The sequence below is a fragment of the Macrosteles quadrilineatus genome, unplaced genomic scaffold, assembly GCF_028750875.1.
Source record: "Macrosteles quadrilineatus isolate MER2022 unplaced genomic scaffold, UCM_ALF_1.0 Scaffold_5__1_contigs__length_97177068, whole genome shotgun sequence".
Taxonomy (NCBI): Eukaryota; Metazoa; Arthropoda; class Insecta; order Hemiptera; family Cicadellidae; genus Macrosteles; species Macrosteles quadrilineatus.
In genome coordinates, this window is record NW_026542598.1 from 17606004 (window position 1) to 17631787 (window position 25784).

Genomic DNA, 25784 nt, shown 5'->3' on the forward strand with positions numbered 1-25784 from the left:
AAACCACAACGTTCAACGTACGTCTATTTTCAATTGACAATAAATTACCAATTATTGCATAATAGTATGATGAAGGTAGTTAATAATATATTTCGGAACTCCATCATAACTGTTTTTAGGCAGACTCTTAAGATAATGAGACATTGACAGTAGAAATACTAGTGAATGTATCGCTATGTGATGAAGGGGCTGCCGCGAGACGGTGATGGTGATCGTCTGTAGGGGCAGTAATAATGAGTGCAGACTGCTGAGTGACAACTGGTACTGTATACATCCGTAGTTTGTTAAAAGTATATAACTAGTCATGTTCGTACAGCTTCCTTTTTACTTCTCAGATTATTTATAAAGCAGTTAGGTTCAAAAGGCAGTTCACACACTAAACGTGAATGTAAAGCAGTGCCGGGAAGGCATTTCCGTTTTTTTTTTTATTGCCGTGTTTGCCATTTATCACATAGCCTACACTCGTCTTAATACCTGGTATTGTTCATGAAAATATCCACATCATAATACAATAGTTATTCACCACACATAATACTAACACTTCTTCACTCTTTCTAATCCATCTTCTAATAAACCTCCTGTTACTTACATAAGTAAGCAAACAACCACAAATTAAGGTTAACCATAACAATAAACAATAACAAAAAATACGTACATGACAGCTGGTCATGTCGGCAGTGAAGTTTTAGGTTGTGAAGACATTCGCTAGGCTTCGCATGGAAATTGATATCACAAAAATGGCTTGGCTGCAATATCTATTTTGCGTTAGCATAATAATGTAATCTTTGGTTACACACACAGCAGCCATTTTTTTGGTTTTTGTTTTTTTTTTAAGAATAGTTAAACGTACGAAATTGAAACTTTGCAGAAACATTCATGACAACTAGACAAAGCTACAACAAAATTATGACAATTTTCTGAATTCATAAAACAAAATGGCGGCCATTTACAATTTTGTTTCTTAAATAACTCAAAAATCTGTCATTTTACAAAAAAATGTATTTTATAGCCGCCATTTAGTTTTATGAATTTGCCCTTCACCTTACCTTGCTGGTTAGCACAAAAAAGCTAGCCTCGCAAGATGAGTGTGGCATAGTCAAACTGATGGACGTGAAAACCATTTATTTGTTAATTGTTAACGGCTTATTCTGGTGAATTCAAAGTTTTACATAGATTTAAAGTACAAAGTAACATAAAGTTAAATTAATAAGATAACATAAGTAAAATTTAAGAATTATTTTCAAAATGGTGACTATTGACCAATTTCAGACTTAAACGGATAGCTTGTGAGCTTATGAAATTTTAAATGTAATATTTTATTTGTCATAGTCTAGGAATGTATCATAATTGTCGGTAAAGGGTTCATGAACACTTGATATTTAGAACACTAAAAAGAAACTTTTTGCCCATGTAGTGAACTATATTTTTGTCATATTGCATTATTAATCAACAAGCTAGAAAATAAAATAAATTTTTATGTAAAGAAAACTTTTCAAAACAACTTCCAGCTTTTGTTTTCAATTCCGCTAATGCAAATATAGAAGCTGTTTAGTAAAGTATGTGATTCAATCATATTGTCTATTTTTATTACGATTGTGTTACAGTACGTTATACCATCTATATGCCGAGGCATCGACAACAACAAAGGCTAAAACCATTGAGTACAAAACCTTTCCTAATAAATCAATCGATAAATAATTTTGATCAATACGATTGCCACATTAGAAATTTACAACAGCTGATTTTTACTCCTAAGGGGCTAAAAACGATTTTTGCTCCCTACCCAAGTAGCAAAAATTGTTTGCCCAACGTTTCTGTCAATCTGGTTGGCCATCGGTATGTTTTGGCACTAAGTCTTACGGTTGGCCAACCAACCAATTTTTAACGAAGGGCCAACCATTCCATCGACCTAAACGTAAAATAATAAAGATTTAGTATGAAAAGCAAATTACAAGTTGAATAAATTGGTTAAATAGTTCATAAAACAAATTTTGAAAAAAAAACTAGAATAAAATTTATTGACCTGATTTTGGGTCTCGAACCTGGGCTTTCGCCTTAAGAGTCTCTTACTTTACCTCTGAGCTATCTGTGATTGTTAACATGGAGAGTTTTCAAGTGGTCAAATAGTAGCCGACAGTTGCAATGGTCGCAATACTTAAAATATTTTAGTAGTAATATGATCCTGTTAATCTGTTAAGGCATCAAGTAGATTAATTGTTTTAATAACTATTAGATTAGTAATGTTAATATAATTGATTGTATTATGATTAACCCAATTAATATTTCCCCTTAAATTGGTCAAATATTAAAAATCTGCTCAAATAAGTTAAAGAATATTAATTTTTTTAAATATTTGCATTATTATAATGTTAATCAAGTTTTTCCCACTGTATCTAGTATCACAGCTATCACAACGTTGTGATAGTTGTGATTACATCATCTGACTTCTGACTACATTTATTATAGATAAAATTTTCTCCAAAACCTGTTATATTCTGCTGCCATAGCATTTATGTTCTTATAAATAAATCTATTTGTTAAAATGAGTTTTAGGATGTTTTATACTCAAATCCAACAAAAAAGGCCCAACAATTCTTTCCTTTGTAGGGCCAACGTTGGCAAAGCGTTAAAAGATCCGCCAACCGTGCCGACCATTTCCCAACGTTGGGCCAACAATGTGTGCTACTTGGATATACGAGTAGAGAGTAAAAATGCTACTTAGACCCGCAACGCATTCATAAAAAATGGCTGCCTAATGACGAAAAAGTTAATAATTAAATTGGTCCAAATCCAGGTCGTTCCATGAGACCTAGGTAATCTATACTATTATAAAGAAGAGGTGGTGTCTGTGTGTGTGTGTGTGTGTGTTTGTATGAGGTAATCTCAAAAACTACTGAACCGACTGGGCTCAAATTGCATGCACACAAATGAAGCTACAGCTCCGAGGATACATATAGAACTATTCCCGCTTCGATATTGTCCTAGGGCTCTGCCCCGTGGGCTTTCAAATATTTGAGGTGAAAGATTTAAAAGTAAATATTGATTGATGGTATCCATGGTAACAAAGAACAAACCTACAAAGTTTAAAAATGTAAACAAGCAGAACTAACTGTCAAATGAATTTTGATTTCATAATTCCACACAGCTGGTTCAAACATATTAAATACTGCACGAATATTAGAACAGAGAGGGTAAGGATTATAAATTTAAAATAATAATGTCACTAACCCGAATGTAAACATTATTTAACATTACTTAAATGGAGCTGTCAAACCGCTGTATGTTAATGTAATTTGAATTTCATTAGTATATGATTCTTTCAGTTACTTCATTTGTTTTGTTTATGATCTATTATACTGAGTCTGTTCTAATATTTGTGAAATGCTGTAATAATATTTTACAGGAAATAATTAGTTTTAAAAAAAATCGTTCAAGGATATAGGGAATAATTAAGATTCTATAATCATTGCCGTATCAACCTAGGCTCTTATCGTGAGTTTTATGAGGTTTTTTTATTTTTTTTGTGTGTAAACAGTTAACCCCCGCCGCAGCAAATCTATAGACTAAGCGAATTTCCATTTGTCTGATTAAAATTTCACTAAAATATGTTATAAAATTACTCTTATTTTCCATATTTATTTCTATTTTCCTATTTCAGTGACGGTAATGGCTTCCTCCCCTTCTAAGAGAAATTCATTAAAAAGAAAGACAATAATTTATGTAGGTTTTATAACTTTCTATCCTGAATGAAATCAATCATATTAAATCGGATGGGCGATGAATCCGCACATTTTCAAGCTATTCTAATAAAAATGGCAACGAGAAAAGGTTAAAAATAAAGTTATAGGTCAAATACAGCAATACAGCTTAGATGTATAATTTTGTTTGTTAAAAGTTTGTAAAATAAATACCGGACCGGTTGGTTTTCAATGTCCTCTATTCATACCGTGAAGGGAGGGAGAATTAAAACGGAACTGAAAATGATACAACTAATATATTAAATGGTTTTACACCATTTTATTCATGGTGGTGACGTAAATCAGCCATTGAGGGTCATGATGGCAAGTAGCACCATCCCCATCCTGCTGAAACCAGACCAGATAGCTTTTGTGTCGATTCCTAAAAGGCGTAACTGGGGCACCTTAAATTTCCTAACATTGCCAAATTGAAAGTGACAGTTCTTCCCTCCCTGAGAAAATACGGCCCGATGATCCCCCAACCTTGCCAGTCATTCCACACCAAACAGTCACTTTCTCCTCGCGTCATGGTTCATGAATTTCTTTTGGATTTTCGGCTGATCAGTTACCAGTACCGGTACCGACAATTTACAATTTTATTTGTTCACTTCACTTGACAGTTGAAAGTGTGATTCATCGGACATTGCGTTATCAAAACTTAAAGGGAGGTTTTCTTCATTGACAAGTTGTAATAATCTCCGACATAAGGTTATGTCTTTTACATGACGTCTACGTCTTTTATAAGTTTCCGTGCTATTGTTATTTGATAGGTAGGGGGTGGAAGAGATGTTGCTAAAAGCAACAGTCTGTTTACGTGCTGAACGTTTAGGATTCTGCAGTTGCACTTTCGCGAACATTTTCAATAGTTCCCGGTGTTCTAACTGCACGAGGCCTCCCAATTGGCTTTATTTTGCGAGCAGAAGCCGTATTGCTGATGTTACTTACCCACTTTAAAATAGTAGCCTATTTCGTTTCGACAACGAAAGGCGCCAAGACATCGACGACCAATGTTGAAGTGAACACGAAACACGAAACTGTCGTTGCGTAACAATAACGGACTCATTATTTAAAGGTTTCAATCACACTAAAGTTTCGTGATTGACGAAAGAACAATGTTGCACTTGCACCACTGAAGATCCATGGTGACTACCCTAAAAGGCATTAACTAAACAACATCTGTCTGTAACAATCTAAGCAATTTTTATAAATCTATAATGCAGTTTGAATAATTTGTCAAATATCTATTTTATAGTATACTATTGGACCAAAAACTTGCTATTCAAAAGGCTGTGGCTAGCAAACAGCAGCTATCAAATCAAGTGGGATTTTGGGGGAATAGTGTATTGTGCTTTGTGCAAAGAACACAGACTTCTTCCTACATAATGTGAAATTAAAAACTGTCATTCTTTTATCAATAAACACTGCAGGTATCTAGTAAATAGTTTGTTTGAATCGGGTTTATGTCGTGCTAGTCGGATCTATTTACCATAAATCGTTATAAGTGTATTAAAATTAGTGTTTTTAACTTTTCTGTGTCGCATTTTTGCTAGGAAAAAATTGGACCTGCAGAGAGAATGAGCTTCAGTTTGGTTGACAGTCGAAAATTCTACACTCCTGTCACTAAAATTCATATGTGAGCAAGAAATTCGCTATCAGGTAAATCAATCATGGTTTGACGTAAACAATAATTACTTAAATTTTACGTTTAAGTTAACACGAGATCTTTATTTTGTATCCCTGATGACTTTTCTTTGTTAAAACGGGGACAAATAGTTATTAGCCCTCTAGTTCAATACCAATACCAGATTCTGTATTTACAAGCCCTGAGGGTATACTTAGCCTACTTAAAATAATAAAATACTTACAGGCACAGAATTTGATATTATATCTCATTTGTTGTTTGGGATGGATGACATCATGTTAATGATAAAATTAATCCTACCTATTGCAGATTTAAAAGTTCTGGCCTAAGTATGTAAATTTAAAAAGTAAGTTTAAATTAAGTTATTTACTGCAAGATCCAACAATTCTTAATAGCCTATAACTTAAGGCGATTGAAAAATTGGTTCACACTAGTTTGTTTTATGTATATTAGGCATTAGGCCTAATTTAATTCTATTGTGACATTAAGGAAGGCCTGTAAAAATAAAAGGCTGCACTTTACTTGACGTCCTACACTCATTAGAATGAAAATATCGATCGATATATCGATTAATCGATTGCTTCATTCGATATCGTTTGGTTAGTTAGGTAAGGTTAACCTAACCTAACTAACCAAACGATATATCGAATGAAATAATCGAATGAAAATATCGAATCGAAAAAACCAATCGAATGAGTGTAGGACGTCAAGTAAAGTGCAGCCAAATAAAATTAATACTTCAGTAAAGCCCCTGTCACACGGAGCTGGTTTTCTCGCCTCTAGTAACTAGCAGCTAGAACCAGCATAAAACCTCCCAGCATCGTGTGACTGATTCTCCGGCTGCACTTTACTTGACGTCCTACACTCATTCGATTGTTTTTTTCGATTCGATATTTTCATTCGATCTTTTCATTCGATATATCGTTTGGTTAGTTAGGTTAGGTTAACCTTACCTAACTAACCAAACGATATATCGAACGAAGCAATCGATTAATCGATATATCGATCGATATTTTCATTCGAATGAGTGTAGGACGTCAAGTAAAGTGCAGCCGATTCTCCAGCTGCTAGAAACACTCACATGAGCTGATAATCTCCAGCAGCTGGAGGGTTTAGAAACAGTTAAATATTACAAGCGCTTGAAGAGTCACTAGCAGGTCATATGACCACCCAGCTGTGGTCTCTAGCGCCAGTCGGGCTCTGTCTGACTAGGCCATATCCAAGCTAGTTCAAGTTACCACAACTTATTTGATTTTAATTACCGGTAGTTAATTTACATGTCCATAGTAGACAAAATAATAGTGCCTAAATATATTATTATTTCATTTTTTCCTGGCACTTTTTACTTCTATGATGGCTGATCATTGACAAAATCAACTGACTGATCACTTCTAATACCAACATTATTTTTGTTAACTGCGGAGTAGTTGCATCTAATTACATCCCCAGACTTGTAAGTTGTAGCGCTAGTTCTCCAGCTTCGTCTGACAGGACTTCTAGCGCGGTTCTCGCAGCGAGAACTAGCTGCTGGAACCAGCTCCATGTGACAGGGGCTTAAAACTTAACCAAAGCAGGTTGAAACATCTGGTCAGTTCGACATAAGTTAACATATTTTGTGAAAACTAACTTAGGTAGATTTAAGTTAGGCACTTACACTCTGTTAAGTTACAACAGGTTCCAGGACTTGAGCCATGTAATTAACTTACTAATTTTTTAACCCTATGTTCTATGATGTATTCTAAATCTCTAAGGGATATAGAGAGAAGGAGCTACCAACACGAACAAAAAAGTAGCAAAACAGCCATTGGGGTTATAACTTAACTTAAAAACCACTTAGGCCTAACTTAGCTAAACTTAAAAGATTCTTACCCAATCTGATGATTTGAGGTGTATGTCTAAAACAAGGATTATGAATACCTCACTATGCCCCAGTGGTTGTAACTTATTTAAACTTATCGCTACAAACACTCGAGTCACCAATTAAAAATTTGCCATATAGGACGGGACTCAAACCCGAGTAGACGAATACCACTGGCAAAGTGACACACGCTCTAGCCGCCTTGGCTATATTTGTGCTTGGAGACTTGAGTAAAAACCGCTACCTATTTCAGTTAAGCTGACATCAACAATAACTGGCTAACAGATGGCGCTACAATGAAGTCAATGTGTTTACTTATTTGGTAGCAGCTTAAGTTAGTCACAGACTGTTTTGATGATATTTTTCAGTTGAACTACAAAACAGTCATCATAAAAATGGCTTTTTACTGAGGTTTTATTGACAAACAATTTTTTTTTTCCTAAAAGGCTAGCCTATGCCTATAATAATCTTATCTAACTAGAACTTAAGATATCATTAAAAATATTGGAACGTAGGCCTAATAATATTGTAAACAAGATGTCTTTCGACTTTGATCATTCAAATAACTTAATGTTACCAGAACATTACAATTTATAACAAAACTTAGAATCAACATTGCATTTTGAGTAGGCCTGGAATAAAAAAATAAGAAATTGGTTGCAGACCCTTAAAATGCATATTAACCACAAAAACCAGTTTTATTTAATACGGCATTTAATGCAAATTTTTACAAGGACTTTTCTTTGTTATGCTATATATTTTTGTATTGACTTATTCTTCCAAATTAACTTAGCCTGATTAAAATAGGCAGGCCTGGTGAGAGCAAAACAGAAATTTACAATGAACAACCGGTAATATAATTAACCTGTTTACAATTAATAGAATTAAGATGGGTAACTTATCGCACGTAAATTTGCCGGAGGGCGAGTTATTTTTAGCTTCCCACTTCCCACGCCCTTCACTGACGCTACCCTCCTTCCAGCAGTGCTCTCAGCAGTCATTTGCCATTTGACGGCTGCCTTGGTTGGGTCGTAGTGTGTTTCTTTGATTCCTTGCTAGTTGGTTTCTTGGAACACAAACGTCAAAATGTCAACACCAGCCTTTTTGTGATTTTAGAGTCTGATATGAGACCGAATATCATTCCAACAAATAACTTCTAACCTAAGTTTGATACTGAATGACAGGCCGTTACTAGACTCCTAAGCTATAAGGGTTTTGCCCCCTCAATAAAGACCACCTGCTGCCTAAAGATTCAGTTGTTCTAAAGTAAGTACAGTGCAGGCAGTGCAATAAAGCAGTAAACAATAATGTTATTTAGCCCTTTTCATGGTCGATGGGTCAACGTAGACAGTGTGATACACAATACAATAAAGACAATTGAAGAGATGGTGATGTGGTTCTGTGATCAATCATCAATTACCTAATTGAGATGGAGATGCCAACTTGTGCGTATTTTAATCCAAATATGAGTGAAGGATGAGTGTAGAATGGTGTGAGATAATCTGTGTAGCTTGGTTATTTGACCAAGATAAGCGGTTTCATTATCCAGGATCATTTATTTAAAGCCCAATGATCAGGAACAGCTGGGTCCAGTTTCAACAAAAAGCTATTGACTTCTCAGGATCGAACAGAGGTGAACAAGTCATTGTCTGACTGTGATATACATAGGCTACAGAAAATGTTGATTAAAATGTTTAATTTACTGAAAAAGACTCTACCAACTAGGACCTCAACATCACTGGCTCATAGTAAATTTACAGTACCGCTAAAAACTACTAACTAAGACCTCAAACTCACTGACACAGCCAATTTGCATTGAAGTTGGCAAAACTAATCTTCTCAGAATAGGCATCAGATTCTGTAAATCGTTTTGCTGGACAGGATGTGACGTGATTTGACAGACGACGTGACGTCGGACAGCCAAAATGAAGTTGACAGCCACATCCAGGCTGGCAACAAACTGACAAAACAAAATTGGTCTCTAGAGGCTTTATAGCAACTACGAAACTCCGACAAGCCACGAAATCACTTTCCCTGTTGTGAAACACTTAAGAATGAAGACAAAAAAATTGTATCCGTTGAAAGTAAAATTAATGCTGGAATTGTACACAGTGAGAAATAGAATGAAATAAGAAGAGGTTGAAAGGAGAGTCGTACAAAAGCTACGCAAATAGCATAGTATGAGTGAGTTTTTATTTTTAAAGACACGACCTATCCGGCAAAGCTGGTCTTGGTGAAGAAAAAGGTAAGGTAGGCCTAATGAAGGAAAAGGTATTCAATTACTCTTTAACTTCCTAACCAGTAGGATGTGGTTGGACACAACTGACTGCACTGCTTAGGTTGCACGATGTGAGGTTAACTGTGTTACGCGCCTTGAATGCCTCGCCAACCTTGTGATAATAATAATGAATGCGTTTTTGGTTACAGGGCTATACACTATAATTTTATTTACCATGGATCCAATGTTCCTGCCATACACTCAAGTAAATGGAGTCCCTCAGGAGTCAAAACTTGCTACATATATGGTAAGAAGAAACCACAATTTTGGTTAACAGTATTTGGTAACTAACCTAATGTAGGTTGGTAATTTGTTAAAGTGACAGAATTATGTAAACTAAAATTATTTTCTCATTCTACCAAAACAAAGTTTAACTTCGCCTAAATTGTAATTTATCTGTGTCAAACACGTATATTATTAAAGTGATTCAATCAAATTTGTGGTCATCGTTTAAGTCTATTAACCAAATCAAAAATATAGGCATATGGTATGAACAAATTCTTTAAAGGCAACAGATAAGGGCTACTACACCTTGTATGCTTTCAAAGTTATTTAATTAATTAAATTAACAATAGCTGATCCATGCAATTATAGCAGTTTGTTTATTAAGCCCACTTCAAAGGGGGTTTTGATGGTTCTTTATTTAAACTGTGGAAATGTGTGAGTTATTTTGTAAGAGGGGTTTTTTTTTGTTAAAGAAAGGTAGTAAGTTTTGTAGAGTTTTGCTCATCGTTTTTTTTTTTTTTTTTTTTTTTTTTGTGATTCATATAATGGGCTAAATCTGATCAGTTAAAAAGACTTGACTAAAATTTAAAAAATAGGGTAAAATAACTACGGTATTTTATGTAGGCATACCTACCAACATTATCAATTGATTTTATTGCTAAACTACACTATTTTGTTGGATTCTTGTGGATCGATTGAATTCAAAAAATAAAAGTAGGGGGTTGAAAGTAATTTGGTTTCTACTTTTAAATAGGCTGGCTGTAAGTTTTATCTGAATTAAATCGTAGAGTTAAAAGTATTTATAAACACATCGCACCTCTATGTAAATTGTGCTTGGCTGCCTGGATAATTTCAACTACTTATCTGAACTTAACGAAAAGAATGTTACTGCACTTTGTGATTTAATTAAATGTTTTCCTTCTAAAGTATGCCTAATTAATAGCTGTGTGATAATTTAATACAGCAGATCTAAAGAACAGCATTATTGTCTTTTACGTTGGCCCTACCCCCTCCATTGGGAAGCACATTTTTAATTTTATTTGTGTTTCTAAGCCATTGTATATTCACGTTTTTTGTTAGAGACGGAGAGAGTTGAGGAGTACAGTATTCCCCCAATGCTTTGTTGTAGCAGATCTTCAACGGTGCTTTGTAAAATCTTCACGTCTTTTAAATTGCTTAAGTGTAACTTTGTGAAGAATACAATTTGCATTGGTCTACTTATAATAAGCTGTTTGAAAGTAGGCCTTTCAGTTTTAATAATTGCATTTTTGAATGTTTAATTTGTGATATAACGCTACTGGTAAAACTTCATTTTCTCTCAATGTGACATATTTTGTTAATTTCAGAAAAGACAAAGTGAAGGGCCTCCAGTGGCTGTTATTGCTCAGAACCTGACAAAAAATATTTCAAGTCTTTCTATTGACCCGCTGTCTCTTAAAAAGGTATGTTAGGCTTAAGGTATGGTAGAGATGGTTAGTTCTAAATATTATGCTATGTCAATTGTCTTTTTTCATAAATTTATTGATAACTATTATAGAAAAAGTTTATTTGCTTATTTCGAATCACCTTAGATGTATAATGGGACATTTTATTCATTCATAGATTTTATATATTTTAAATAATACAGTAAGTTACACTAGTAAACTAGCTATGTAAATGTTGTTTTTATAGTGGATTTCCCATATAGGGAATACACTATTACCTTAGATCTCATGGTAAGACTGGGACCCAGGGTTTATTGATACCGGTATATTTTGGTCAAATTTGGTAAATTTAGTTATTTCACACTAAGCTATTAGTATTTTGCCATAAACACTAACATTCCTTGTTAAACATAATGTTATTTAAATAGGGAATAAATCTGTCATGTTTTAGGGAAAGAAATTTGCTTACTCTACAGGTTTGCTAAGGTATTTTTTATTTATTTTTTAAATTAGAGCACATACATTTTTTTATTACATTCCTACTATTATTTTACTCTTAATATTGTTATGTCTAAAATATAATCATTAGTGAAGTTCAAACTGCTAGTTTACTATTGTGACTTATACTATTTAAAATAGGAGTGGGAAGTGACAAGTTTGTTTGTTGTTAGGAAATGTTGATAACCAAAGAATTTTACAATACATCCCTTATTTTTACAGACTTTTTTCTATCAAGACATTTTAGTGATTGTCTTGTGAGCATCTTAACACCTGGATTTTCATAAAAGTTTACTGACATTTTGACTTACAAATGAAATGTAACGTTCAAATGGTAATGATAAATAGCATAAAAGTGTGGTGGTATGTAGGCTATCACTAGACTGTAGAGGGAATGTGTTTAGAAATGTTGAGTAGACTAAACGTCAGTTGTAAAAACAATCTGCTGACCAGCACAAAGTTTTTGCCTTAAGTAGGGCAGGTCGTTGAAACAGACACAATCAGTTGTAGTGATGCAGAAGTGTAAGCTGTATCTATAGCTTTTAATTAATTAGTGCAACAAAAATATCAAATTATAATTGTTTGATTGTTACACTATTCATTTATCAATGTACAATGTGAATAAAGCTATTTTTAATTTGTTTTAAGTATGGTGAGTTTTGAGGGCTCTAAATATGACGTAAGATATTTTTAATCTGTTTTACTAAATTGAATCTGAAAATAGGGAATTTCCCTATAGGGAAGTAGGTAGCTATTACTGTTAGGTGGCATGGTTTAAGAACTAGGCCTGGGACCGATTTACTCTTTCATTTTGATGTCCCAAGAGGCTAAAACAGTAAAAAACTATTCGTATTTGTTCAAATTATATAATATATATACTAGAGAACCCATGCTGCTCCACAGCTTTAAAATAAATGTCATATCCGAGAAATAATCAAATTTATGATTTTTGATTGAGTAATACAGAATCTTGAACTAAATGATTCAAAGAATCAATAGCTCACATTAAAAATAGTTAAATCTAAGGCTTACCTTACGATCCAATTTATTTTATAGTGGAGACCTAGGTTTCTACGTCGAAACGTTATCGTCAGTCCTTTGTCTCATAGGCTAGCTAATCTTTTAGTTTTACATTTCTTACTTGAGATATTATCGATTTGGTATAATTTGCGCAAACATTGAACACATAAATATTTACAAAGACATAAATGAAAACAACAGATACATGTCCATGATCTTCTTTATCAATCCTAGCCTCCGATGTTGGGATGTGATGACTTTTACTTCTAGCATTATGGTCTTATCAATCAAAATTTTGTTTACGTATAAGCCAAGTGGGACTGTAAATAAATGTATGCCGATGCTTGAAGTGAAATCTATGTGTGCATACCTTCAATTTGAGACCTCAATCATGAAAATCTTTCGGGTAGAAGAGCCAAACGAACTCGGAAAAGAAAAAAAGCCAAATTTAACTCCCATAAGAAATACATGGGGAGCAAATTTTCTTTACGTGTAAGCCAAGTGGGACTGTAGATTAATATATGCTGATGCTTGATGTGAACTCTGTGTGTGTATACCTTCAATTTGAGACCTCAATCATGAAAATCGGTCGAGTAGAAGAGCCAAACGAACTCGGAAAAGGAAAACCAAATTTTTTAAATATCTGAGATATGTATGTGTGTGTCCATGAACGTGAAAACTAGGGTAATTTTGGTCAGATTTTTCATGAAATTTTGGTTAAAGGTGTAGGGCGGGATGAACTTTAATGAGTTTGCAAACCAGCTTGATCGGACCATGGCAACATGGTTTTATAGTTGATTTCAGGGGGTAAAAATTGGGGTTTTCCCCATTTTTGACCCTTAAAACTTAAAATATTCCACCTTCTCTCATAACTATTTTGAAAACAAATAATTTAGTATATTGAAGTGTTCTTGTACGGTCATTGGCTATGAAGAAAATTCAAAAAATTTTAAATTTAAAATTCCCATGTTATTCTAAATGTAAATTAAGTAAACTATTGTACTTTCCTTGTTAATGGATATATGCCTGATCAAATTTGGCAAATTTATTTCACCCTACTATTAACATTTTATCAAAAAAACACTTTTAACTTCCCCATAGCAGCACTAATATCGTGCTTGATAAATCTATTGTTATGAATGAATGATGTGATCTATCTATGATCTATCTATGAGTATGAATCCAATTTTAGGCAAATTGAAATTTGCTTAGTGTACAGATTTGATGCGGCGGGAGTATTTTAGAGTTTAATTTGTTCATTAGCAGTTTTTGTTCACTTTATTATTTATTATTCATAATTTTTTTTGCTTCCATTTTTTCCAACAAATTATTCTAAATAAAAAGTGTCTTTGCTGTTGTCATACAGAACATAGGCTATCAAGGCTTAAATTTTAACTATGACAATAATTATATTTAATCAGTATTAGATAGTATCTGTTTCCAAATTGTCAAAGAGTCCACAACACAATTACAAATCTTACTGTTGTCTCACAGGTTGTGCAGACGCACGAGTTTATTCCCCGCAATGCCAGTGGGTCGCCCAACATGCCGTTCTCCAGCCGCACCAGTCTTGTAGAGTCTCCCTCCACGCCTCACTCCTCACCCCCAGCCACACCTCACCCTGCACCTCACGCTCCCATGCTCAACTGCTCACCCACACCTCTGCTAGACAAGACTGCCACATACCAGGAGACTGTGGGTGGCACCATGTACTTCTATCAGGCTCCCACGCCAGCGGAGGGCGAGGAGGGAGTGGTGGTGGGGGGTGTGGAGGAGACGGGAGTGGCTGCAGGGGTGGCCATGTACACTGGCACTCCGCCACACGTCAGCACTGCCAAGGCACAGCTGGAGGCGCAGTTCTACATGGCTGAGGACCTGCGTGCGGAGATGTTGCACAAGAACGCCGTCACACTCGCTCAGCCCGATCCTGCCGCATTCCCAGGTCTGTTTATTTTCAGCCTGCTGAAAATACCAGTATTTAGTAAAAGTAGCAAAATTAAGCTCCATCTGATTCTCACTCCTCATGAGTCACTAGACCTGACTGAGACTGGATTTGAATGCACAATACTACTTTCCAGCCATCAATCATGCTTCTTAATTGTATTAGTTCCAACCTCAACTCCCAGGTTACGCCTCATCTTAGGTTTGAATTTCCGTCGTGCAACTTTGCATTCTCATTGAAAATTATGAGTTTGGTTTTGTCAGTGCTTTGCGCCCATTATTTTAACTATTGGAGCTCAAATGGTTTAGCGTACTCTTCAATATTTAAAGATGCAACTAACTATATGCATGGTTGCTTGCAAACATGTGAGAACATTGAAGACAATAATTGGATTCACATTGTTGAACACGGTTAAACAGTTGTCTAAGGGAGTGTTGTTTTCTAGACTTGCCTACTGAGGTGGACAACTACCACGAGCTGGTGCCTCTAGAAGCTCTGCCTTCCACACTACACAAGCCTCAGATGATCAACTACCAGACATCCACCTACAAGGCTACCCACGTCAAGACTGGCATCCGCTACTGCTTGCGCAGAATCCATGGTAACACTTTGTCATCCTTCTCCATGGGATATTGCTAATACAAAATAAACAATAATAGATTGGGATAAACCACAGCCACCTCTAATACAAGGCCGCGGCGAGTGAAAAGCGGCAACGTCGCATCAGTGTCTTGGCGTTCGGTCGTTTTACCATTACAGTGAATGGAGGAGTCGCGTACTCTACGTACATAATCGCGTTTCTACTACCTTTAATCATTAGTAATGACGTTAAACTTCTTACTACAGCATGCCAGATAGATGTGATGTGCCTGGATGCAAGAATAATTACGATAGCTCAATTAAAAATGAATAATACATACAGTGTTCTAAGATTCTACTTGATCCACCGCGTAAGCAACAATTGCTTTCTGATATTCTTCGATCAAATTAGACATCTTAAAAATATTCTCGTTTTTGTGTGAAACATTTTTCACGAATATGAGCTTAGATTAAATTTGTAAAAAAATGTAAGAATAAGACAATGATTCGTGTAAATATAGACACGAGAAGCAAGTTTTAGGTAGTAATACCGTACTTTTTCCTTATTTATTTGTCTATCTTATTGATAAATGCTGTTGTTAAGTGATTAAAATAACTTAAATAAATGCCACTTCAAAGAAATTTAAGCCGGTGTTTCTGTTAAGTAGGCCTACTAGTAAAAAAATATGTAACCTACTGCACCATCTAACAATAAAAGCATCATAGTCTCCGAATCCAGTCTGAATGTTGATGTGATAAAAAATTCTATTAATATTGTGGAAAGCCATATGGAGGCCTAGCTTTTGAAATCGTTTACAAAATGGCAAACGTTTTTCTTAGTAATTATTCAAAGAAAATAAATTATTTAGTCAGTATGCCTTCAAAATGAAATCTTCAAATTTTGTTGTCGCTAACGTATGGTTTCCTCAGGTAGACTAAAACTAATATTCCTATTAAAAATTTAAAATTAATTTTATTTGAACGAATTGTTAGATGTTAGTCTCTGCAAATCCCAAAGTCTCTACAAATATTGAAGTGGCAATAAGTTAGTCCTACTGTATAACCATTCTTGGTATAGTAGCTTTATTTTGTAAAATTTAAGCACAGTCTGTCTATTAGTTTTTACTATGTTGAATAATACACATATATACAGACACCATGAGATTGTTATATAATAGTGTAGATTATCAAATTAACAAAGGAAATATTTAAAGTTCATCTATATTTCCACATTCATCTTACTTACAATACGGTAAATGCAACCAAAAACATTATGTTTGTATATTTTTAGTTTTAGACATATTGCGGTATGTTGCAATTTTTCACTAAATAAACAACCTATATTACAATTTTGTCTATTTTACCATACCTTAAAATCTACTAAAATATGTTATTACGTATTTAAATACTTTCATTCATTGATACAGAGCAGCAATACTCTCATTGATGTTCATGGCCTAGCGCGTGTGAAGACGGACGCAGAGGGGGTGTGATTGCGGCGTTGCCAGTTCGAACGTCGCGGCCTTGTATTAGAGGTGGCTGTGGATAAACGGAAGACAAAAAAAAGTGTTATTGATGATTTCACTGAAAAGATCCAATTTTCAAGCAACTACTTGTCACATGGTGTAGGCTAGTAGCCTCTGTATAACAAAATTGTATCCAAATGTTTATGTTACCTTTTTTCGTCGAGTGATCCTTTGCAGTAGTAGGCATACACTATTATAGTTTCGGACTTCTAGAGTCCATCATCAAGTGTGAAGTCATCTATCAGATTTGGTTGGATCCGCTATCATAGTAAAGCACTTATACAAACACCTGACTAAATTACAATTAACCAATATAATACTGGAAAATTGGCCAGTTTTATCACAGGAGACACATGCGGCAACTCATCTTGTTCATGTTCAGTCTTTTTTTGCCAACAATATGGCAAAAAAAATACTTCTTTTTATTTAAGTAATTATTTGTTTATTTTGTTATCTTGTCTGTGAAGTGGTGAGCGACGGAGAAGACTCTCCCCACACGCAGATGTACAGTCTTTGTGGGGATTTTTTTTCCCTTGTACTTTGCTTTACAGCCACGATTGTAATTATTGTAATTTTGTAATTTTGGAAATAAATATATTCTTATTCTTATTCTTATCTTAAGGCATCGCCGCAAGACTTTTTTGAAATCGATAAAGTGAGATGCAGGCACTACAGTATTTCTTTGGAAATACGTAGCAAAGTAATTTTGTTGTTTATTGCATTAACAGAGTCAAAGTTTAAAGAAAGACAATATATTTTATTGAACAAGACGTGTAGTTTACCCATCCTTTTTGTTTAACAGGTTACCGGCTGAACAATACAAAGTGCAGTATGATCGTGGACATGTGGAAAAAACTTTCAAGTCCTAACGTCATCCAGCTCAGAGAAGTTTTCACCACCAAGGCTTTTGGGGATCAGTGTAGGTTTTTATAATTGATCTTCTATTTATAACCTGACTTAAATTAGATAATATCATTCTATGTAGGTACTTAATTTACTTTCAATGCTACTACTTCAATAAAAAAAAAAAAAAAAAAAAAAAAAAAAAAAAACTAATCACAGCATTAATCCCTTTAGTAAGCGAAAGAAAAATTTTGATGGAAAGGTTGTTTAAGTATTATTCATTTAAGGAGATAACCAATCAAACTAGTTATTAAAACTGTATTAAAAAAAATATCCTTCCTGTGAAGAAATGCTATGGTAAGACAAAGTGTCAGTGTTAAATAATGCTACTTTTTTTGTATCTGTATACCCTTGGGCTCATATTATTTTCTTTGGCAAGCTAGATTAATACTCCAAAAATGTTCCAAAACCCCCTTATCCAGCCATATAGCTACAACTAAAACTTCAATCTATTCTGTGTTGTTTCAGCCATGGTCTTTGTGTATGACTATCACCCGGATTCTGAGACGCTGTTGTCTCGTCACTTCCAGGGCGAGCCACTCAACGGCTACACGGATCACTTCTCGTCCAACCCCAATGCTCCCCGGCCCTACAGTCATCACAAGAATCAGCTTTTGCGCCACCAACAACAGCATGGGTACAGTCTTGCTTCAAAGTGTAGAGGGGATATAGTAGAGTTTAGTATTGGTTTAGTAGAGTAGATAAGATTTTACAGGGTGGTCAAAAAATACATGTTGGATAGTTATATCTACTTAATAAAGTGATCCTGAAATCAACTGGTTGTAGATCTTTCAAGTTTTTTAAAGAATCGATGTCAAGTTGCCTATTTTCAGTATTATATATAAATAAAACTCTAATAATTCAGATTGTTAGTACAGATATCCTTTCTGCAAGGTATTTGTTTGTATATCTGTAAAAATACCTGGCTTCTCATATTAGCATTATGAGAATATTTTCAAGCTAAGACAACATCATGAGGAAATTTTCATGTTAAAAAAGTATTTGTTAGCTGTACAACATGACGCTGAAATGCAGAATTAGAAATAATTAATTCAGTAATCACTAGCTGATTGGTGGGTTTTCCAATCTAAAAAGCAGCTTTCCTTTATTCTATCAAAATTTTTAATCTGTACTATATTTTTTGAACTTAATCTAATTGTCTCTTCGCACAACCATAGTTAATAATACACCTTAATTTCTCTCAAGGCCCAGCTTTGTTTTCCTTTGTAACTCCTAAACGCATTTATTTATAGTAGCCTATTGAACCAATCGCTAATTTATTATCTAACATAATCTGTAATTATTAATCTGGATTAGTTAGAGCGACACTTTGTCGTTATGTTTAGATATTTTCTGTCAAGAAACATAATGAAAGTATATTGTATAAAACGAGTAATTGTTTCATGGACAATCCTGTTCTCAGGTCACTATTACCGGAGAATGTTCTGTGGAGTTATGTGATCCAGCTGACAGGAGCGTTGCGTGCTATACATGCGGCCGGACTCGCTTGTCGCACACTGGGGCCTAGCAAGGTGTTGCTCACGGGCCGCAACCGTCTACGTGTCAGTTTCTGTGCTGTAGCTGACGTTCTCACCTTTGACGTCAACACAGCCAATAACGCAGCGGTCATCTCACATCACCAGGTGACCTTAACCCCTGTAATACATTGTTTGCCTATTGACCTAACATGATCATTGTGGCTCTTCTCACTTACACATTTAACATATCCTGGTAGCACAAAAATAAGTACTTCAGGTCCTGGCGGGACTACAACCTCTTGAATTCTGTAGAACCGCTGTTCTTGATTTTCCTCAACTGAAGATACTCACTGTGTTGATGTTATACAAACTTTTAAGTTTATTGCTTTGGAAAGTCCATATTCATCCCTGCAAGATTAGGAACAAAACACGTATGTATACCACTAGAAATGCTTACAACTTTGCACTACTGATACATCATCTTTCATTAACAGAAGAGAAGCTAGGCTTCATCAGATGCAAGATATCTTCTAAACCACCTTAAGCAGCAGAAGAAAGACATTTAAAAAGAAATCACAACAATAACTCTTATTTGGGACATCCTAGAGTTCCTTGGTTGATTGAAACTTAAAATTTAAATCAATATAATATAAATCCTTTTTATGTATGACACAATTAGGTTTCTCAACTAAATTACGTTTAAAATACTATGACTATATTATGTGATAAGGGACATTTATTTATATGTTTGGGTGTAATTTTAAAAAGGTTTTGATGGTTTGTCGTAAAACCCGAATCAAATTATTGTTTAAACTGTACAGTGAAAATAATTATTAAATAAATATATTGACATTGCAGCAAGAAGACATGACTGCTCTTGGCAAGTTGCTGCTAGCGCTGGCTTGTCGCTCCTTACTGGCCGTACAGAGAGATAACATCACAACATCACTGGAACTGATGGGCCGAACATACTCCTCGGACCTACGCCACCTCATTATGTGAGTGCCATCTTGTAGAAACAGGCTTAGAAGTACACCAAAACTATAGATGGACCTATTTGAATTTTACATGTTGTGATAATAGTACTAGACCCAATATCAAGCTATGGTAGGTCTAAGTATTATTTCTAACAATCGGAGTGGGATGTCTATACAAGAAAGTTTTATGGCTTACCAATATACAATAGTTGTTATTGAAATGGCTCAGCTAATTTCATCTGTTATATTTTTCTGATTGATTACACCTGTAAGTGGTAAACCACAGATTACTAAGTTTCTTAATTATGTGTAGATGACCTATAGTTTAATAATAAAAAAATGTCATTATTAGTTCCAAACTTGCAATAAAATTGGTTAAGCAATCACTGCATAAAGCCTACCCGCAGTAAATTTATTAATTAAAAGAATTTAATCAAAAGATTAAAGATTTGTAAAAATATTATTTAACATACAAACGGTAAATAAACAGTGGATAAATTTACAGTAAAATTATTTGTTTGTTCTGACATTGTTGTGCTCCGTTAGAACGAAGATGGTTTGAGAAAGAAGTTTGCCGATGTTGATGTTCCCCACGGGCAGTGTGTATGGAGGACTTGTATTAAACACTTAAATACAGGTAAACTGAACCTTGCAGCACGCTTACATTGCCATGATCATCTCTACATCAAGTACGGGTGTCTCCATTGTGAATTTACTAATCTGTACTTCCAAGTTGGCGGGAGCGTGAGTAACAGATTGTTAAACGGCACTCTGTGTTGTACTTATACTTGAGTCTGGATTAGTTTCACTAAAAGCTGCTCTTTCTCTTAAGTTAAACACTCATTTAATATAACAAATTTCTTTAATTGGTTCACGTGTTTACTTTTGTAGCTTATCAATGAGGTATTTTTAAGAGTTGAGGTTTAGCAAGAGAATTACTTGAATTTACAAGAGAATTTACTTGAACATCAAAGCCTAGGAGTTTGTATTCACAAGAAACTTTGCACTGTGTAAAATTTATTTGTATCCCTAGTTAACCTATCACCTATTGCTAGAGTGATTAATTTGATCCAGCACTATTCCTTTACAAAGAACCATTTACCTGGTTCAATCAATGCAAGTTAAAAGTAAAACTTTCATTTAATAGACAAATCTATATCTAGCCTAAAACATTTCTTAAAAAAATCAATAGGTTCATAGTAGCACCCCAAACCTATTTATATAAACATTTCGGAAATATACTCAAATTCATTCGAGATTGTTAGTTAGTGAATGATATTCATCAGCCGTTATCTAGTCTGCAACAGTTATGAAAACAAACGCCAAAAACGCAACAGTTTAGGTAGAAGGTTAGTAGGGGCGAAGTTGGTTGCATCAGGAGTTTCGCTTCAATGTGTGTGAGCACTGGTATTATGTAAATGTATGTGTACTGTAGACAAATCAGGTAAACTGGTCATCATTTAGTTGTCATAAACCGTAGATAGTTTGGTGTTGATCATTTGCGTAGTTTAGCTCCCCAAAACAAAATGTTTGGTAAGCATAAATTGCTCTGGGACGAAATGTTCATTTTCTTGTTAGATTCGTATAGTGTAAGGGGGGCTGGTTGGTTGTTGACAGTTTCCTGCTATCGACGACCACACGTCGCAGTGTGGTGGACCTGATGCCCATGATTGGTGCGCGCTACTATACACACCTGGACGCTACTCAACTGCAGTGCGACGTGTTGGAACATGACCTCAGCAAGGAGGTTGACAACGGCCGACTGTGTCGTCTACTGGTCAAGCTCGCCTCCATCAACGAGAGACCTGAGTAAGTAACGAGCCAAACTATCCATCTGAATGGCCCTTCATTAAGTAAAATATTCCTGGACCGATTTGATTTATCAGCCTAGGGCTTTACTCCAAGCCTTTATCAGTTTTTTTATGACAGGTATCTGATAAAATTTATTAAACAAAGATGTGTTGTCTCTAAATACTAAATGTGGGGGAGGTATAGGGTACAAGAAAAGTTATTTTTTTAGATTGGATTATCAAATTGTTGGCGATTTATAAAAAATCCTTATTAAGCTTTAAAACCAATTTTTTACTTTGGCTCGTGTCTAATCTAACTAATTACTTTTTGTGCTCTAATTTACTCGGAGCAAAATTAACTGTTTAAAAACTACATTAAGTTTGTTTTGCCTGAATTGGTCGGATGTACTGTTGCAGTTACCACTACTAATGTATTTATCTCAATAAATACACTCTCAAAACACTGCCTAACAGGTCTCCCTTTTTGAACGGGAAGGTACAAAGAGTCTTATCAGATCATGGTAGTCTGCAACATTGGTTTATATGATGTGTATCTTGTCTACAGACTGAGCCTAGACCCCACCTGGGCTGAGACAGGTGATCGCTACATGTTGAAGCTGTTCAGGGACTACGTGTTTCATCAGGTGACAGAGGACGGCAGACCCTGGCTAGACATGGCTCATGTCGTACATTGTCTCAACAAACTGGAGAGTGGATCTCAAGAGAAGGTCGGTTATAGGCTGCTCACTGTTCACTGCTTTCATGTAGGGGGCTGCCACCATTACAATTCTCCATATGCAAATGAATTTCATGTAAATGAGGTTGGGAAAAGCATTGTTATGTTGGGTTAGGTGAGGAAGGGCGCGGACGCATGTTATTTATATAAATTAACAAAAAACTGGATGATCTCGCGCCTGCAAGGGGTGCAGACGCCATCGCCCGCTCAGGAATCCAGAGCAGTATTGCCACGATGGACCTTGACCGAGCGTAAGGTGATTCACGCAGTGTGTGTCACTGACTGACTCACATGAAATATCATGTCTTACATTCTTCCAAAGGGTCGAAAGTATTACCATCCCAAATATAGGTGCTAAATCTAAATTGTCAGATTCGGAATATGCAATGATTGTCAGTGCTATATGTTTTTTTTTTTTTAGAAGTGTGGGAGTGACGATGGAGGTCCAAAGCCCTCATTAGAAAAGGTGATGGGAAATGGTTAATAATTAATAATAACTGCTGTTCAGTTTTGACTCAACAGTTCGCAGCCCATCGCTGCTCAGTGTCCAGGTGTTCAATTTGGCAACACTGTACGGAGTATGCGCCCAGTCAGAGCCGGTGGCGGTCTGGAAGTGCCGTATTCGGCCTCTGCACTATCCAAATTGAATGTTAACTTATATAAATAATATGCGTAACAATTTGGTTGAGCAGTATCAATATTTCTAATACAAAACCAATCACCTCCAAAACAAGCTTTTAAATTTTTTTCTAGCGTTTGCCGTTTTTGAGAAAAAGTTAATTTACAAAAGTTACAACAAAAACTTTTTGGGTTGAATAAAAATTCTGAAACTACACAAATTAATTCATTATATATGTGTCCATATTGTATTAAAGTTTGATAAAGTTCTGCCGTTTAGTTTACATTGTGCGAATTTTCAAAATCATAAGATGGTTTTTGGCACTCTAAAAACAGGCAGTTTTTACCTTACGACTGACTTAAAAAATTTCCTAAAAGAGCTAAAAAATGTTTGTTTTCACAGGAATATGTAGAATAAAACAACGAAAATTTATATATACTACGTGTTTTTCTAAGTTAGTTGGTTACTTTTCTGTAGAGCTCCAAACTCGAGTGTCTAAACTTTTTTCCCCGACAGTAGGGCCTATTTCTTGTTTACACCACGTTAGCTGCGCTCTGATCGGTTAGCTTGAAATGTAAATAAATATTATGTTCTCTTCCATCTGAGGATAGGTAACAATGAGCAAAGGCTTTTGAGTGACTTATGATTTTAAAAGTCTGTAGGGCTGTGCATGTTTTTTCTCAAACAGATAGGACTACTTTCTACCAAAACTGAACAATGTATGCTTAATGAATAAAATTACCGTGAAAACCTGTGTTTTGCAATAAATTAAATAATGTATCCCTGTTTATGGATGAGTTACAGACAAATATTAAGGTAAGTTTTCTTCTGCAATGCTTGAGAGTGTCTATAGCTATTTCCTTACTTACTTGTAAGTTGTAACCTACTCCTTCTAAAAACACTAGCTTGTACCCTCAGCTTCGCCTGCGATGGTATGACCATAAATATACAGCATAAGAAATTAACAGAGTACTAACATCTAAACCAAAACAGGTGACACAACTGGATGCTTGGCAGTTTCCTAAACTTTGTTTACAGTAGAACCCTGGTTAACCGAAATAAAGGGGGGAGAGCCGTTTCGGATAACCCGGAGCCGATTTTTTGTTAACCCACCATATTCTAAAAACAGTTTTTATTTTAGTTGCAGAAATGCTACAATGGGTTAGGCCTACAAAATAAAAAGTTACTAAAGCATTTTTTATTACCAATTGCTTGTAGGTTAGCGTTAGCCCAAGTTTTATAACAGCCTACTCGCACATTGCCTACCCCACCTGTTTTTACACTGTCTGTTCTATTCACAGATCTGTCTGATGTCAAGGGATGAGCAGAGTGTGTTGGTAGTGACGTACGCTGAGCTGAGACATTGTCTTGAACAATCCTTCCAAGAGCTGTCCTCCGCAGCAGGCCCGGCCCCCTCCAAATCCACCCATCACTAATAGTCAACCTACGTGTAATAGATGTTAACGTATTATGTCATCTACTGAATCGTAAGAATTCGCTTGATTTTAATCATAAAAATTGTCGTGTTTAAAAACGGAGATTTGATTTAGCCGTTTCAAATCAAGTTTTAAGATAGTAAAATTTTGTTTTAGGGTAGTCTCTAAAGACAAAGTATTTTTAATACAGGAATTTACTTTACGATTTTATTACATTTACGTTACTTACCTGGATCCGTAAAATTTTTTGATAATTTTTTATGGATTCCGCCGTTATTGGTGTCCGCTGAGGAGAATCGGTCGATTTAAGAAATACGTTTGAACTTTTTGATTTGGTTTAACAAATCTAGGTTAAGATGTTAGGATCGGCGAGGTTGTGCGACAGCAATAGAAGCCAAATACTCGGCAGCGACACGTGCTATGTACGGTCGCAGCACAAATAAGCTTGTGATCTGGTAATCATTCCATGAATGATTCTGTTTTACATTCCCTGGGTAACTTGTACAATCGGCAAGTCATGAATTATTGAGCTTTGATTGCAATACACAGAGATTGTTGTACTTACTTTTATATTTTAGCGTTATACATGATTATATTTATTTTACTGTTATTACTTATCAGATCTTTTAACATTTATACATCTTGTTTTAACTGGATTCTTTTAACCGTGATACTTAAAATGTAGTAGTATACTGTATTGTACATAACATAGCTTTATCTATTAAAATGCCGCAGCACACATGCTTATAATTTGTCCTAACTCTGTGTTGACAAGTAAAGCTCAAAGTCAGCCTTTAAGAAACAAGTTGCAGTGATCATGTAAATTTGTATAAAGAAATCTCAATAAATATTTTATCAACAATTAAGTTATTTATTTACCCTGTAATTCTCTAAATGAAAACTTAAAATAAATGGTACCGCAACTAATTTTTACCATCCATTCCAGTAAATCTGGAATGTGTTCTGTAGACTATTCTACTGCAAATTGCAATAAACAGGATATTTCTATATTTTACATTCCGCTTTTTTTTTCTGTGAATTAATACTATTAATAGTACAGTGGATTGTTTTCACACCTTACCTGTGCATCGTTATTGTAGTGGAACTTAATATACA

General features: G+C 35.1%; 1 protein-coding gene across 1 annotated transcript; it reads left to right on the forward strand.

Annotated features, from left to right (window-relative positions):
- Positions 1–5073: 5073 nt before the first annotated feature.
- Positions 5074–25530, forward strand: LOC128994882 (PAN2-PAN3 deadenylation complex subunit PAN3). The gene is made up of 12 exons (XM_054419709.1): positions 5074–5393; positions 9665–9762; positions 11087–11182; positions 14177–14624; positions 15070–15225; positions 17532–17648; positions 18101–18269; positions 19056–19275; positions 19969–20108; positions 21705–21896; positions 22443–22605; positions 24534–25530. The coding sequence occupies exons 2-12, from the start codon at positions 9691–9693 to the stop codon at positions 24666–24668; spliced, it is 1908 nt and encodes a 635-aa protein (XP_054275684.1). The 5' UTR covers positions 5074–5393; positions 9665–9690; the 3' UTR covers positions 24669–25530.
- Positions 25531–25784: the final 254 nt, after the last annotated feature.

What these genes read in the sequence shown, in the direction of transcription:
- LOC128994882 (XM_054419709.1), top strand. Translation starts at nt 9,691, where the DNA reads ATGGATCCAATGTTCCTGCCATACACTCAAGTAAATGGAGTCCCTCAG. An exon ending in CGATCCTGCCGCATTCCCAG is followed by an intron (nt 14,625 to 15,069) that starts GTCTGTTTATTT and finishes GTTGTTTTCTAG; the next exon opens with ACTTGCCTACTGAGGTGGAC. An exon ending in AGAGTGGATCTCAAGAGAAG is followed by an intron (nt 22,606 to 24,533) that starts GTCGGTTATAGG and finishes TTCTATTCACAG; the next exon opens with ATCTGTCTGATGTCAAGGGA.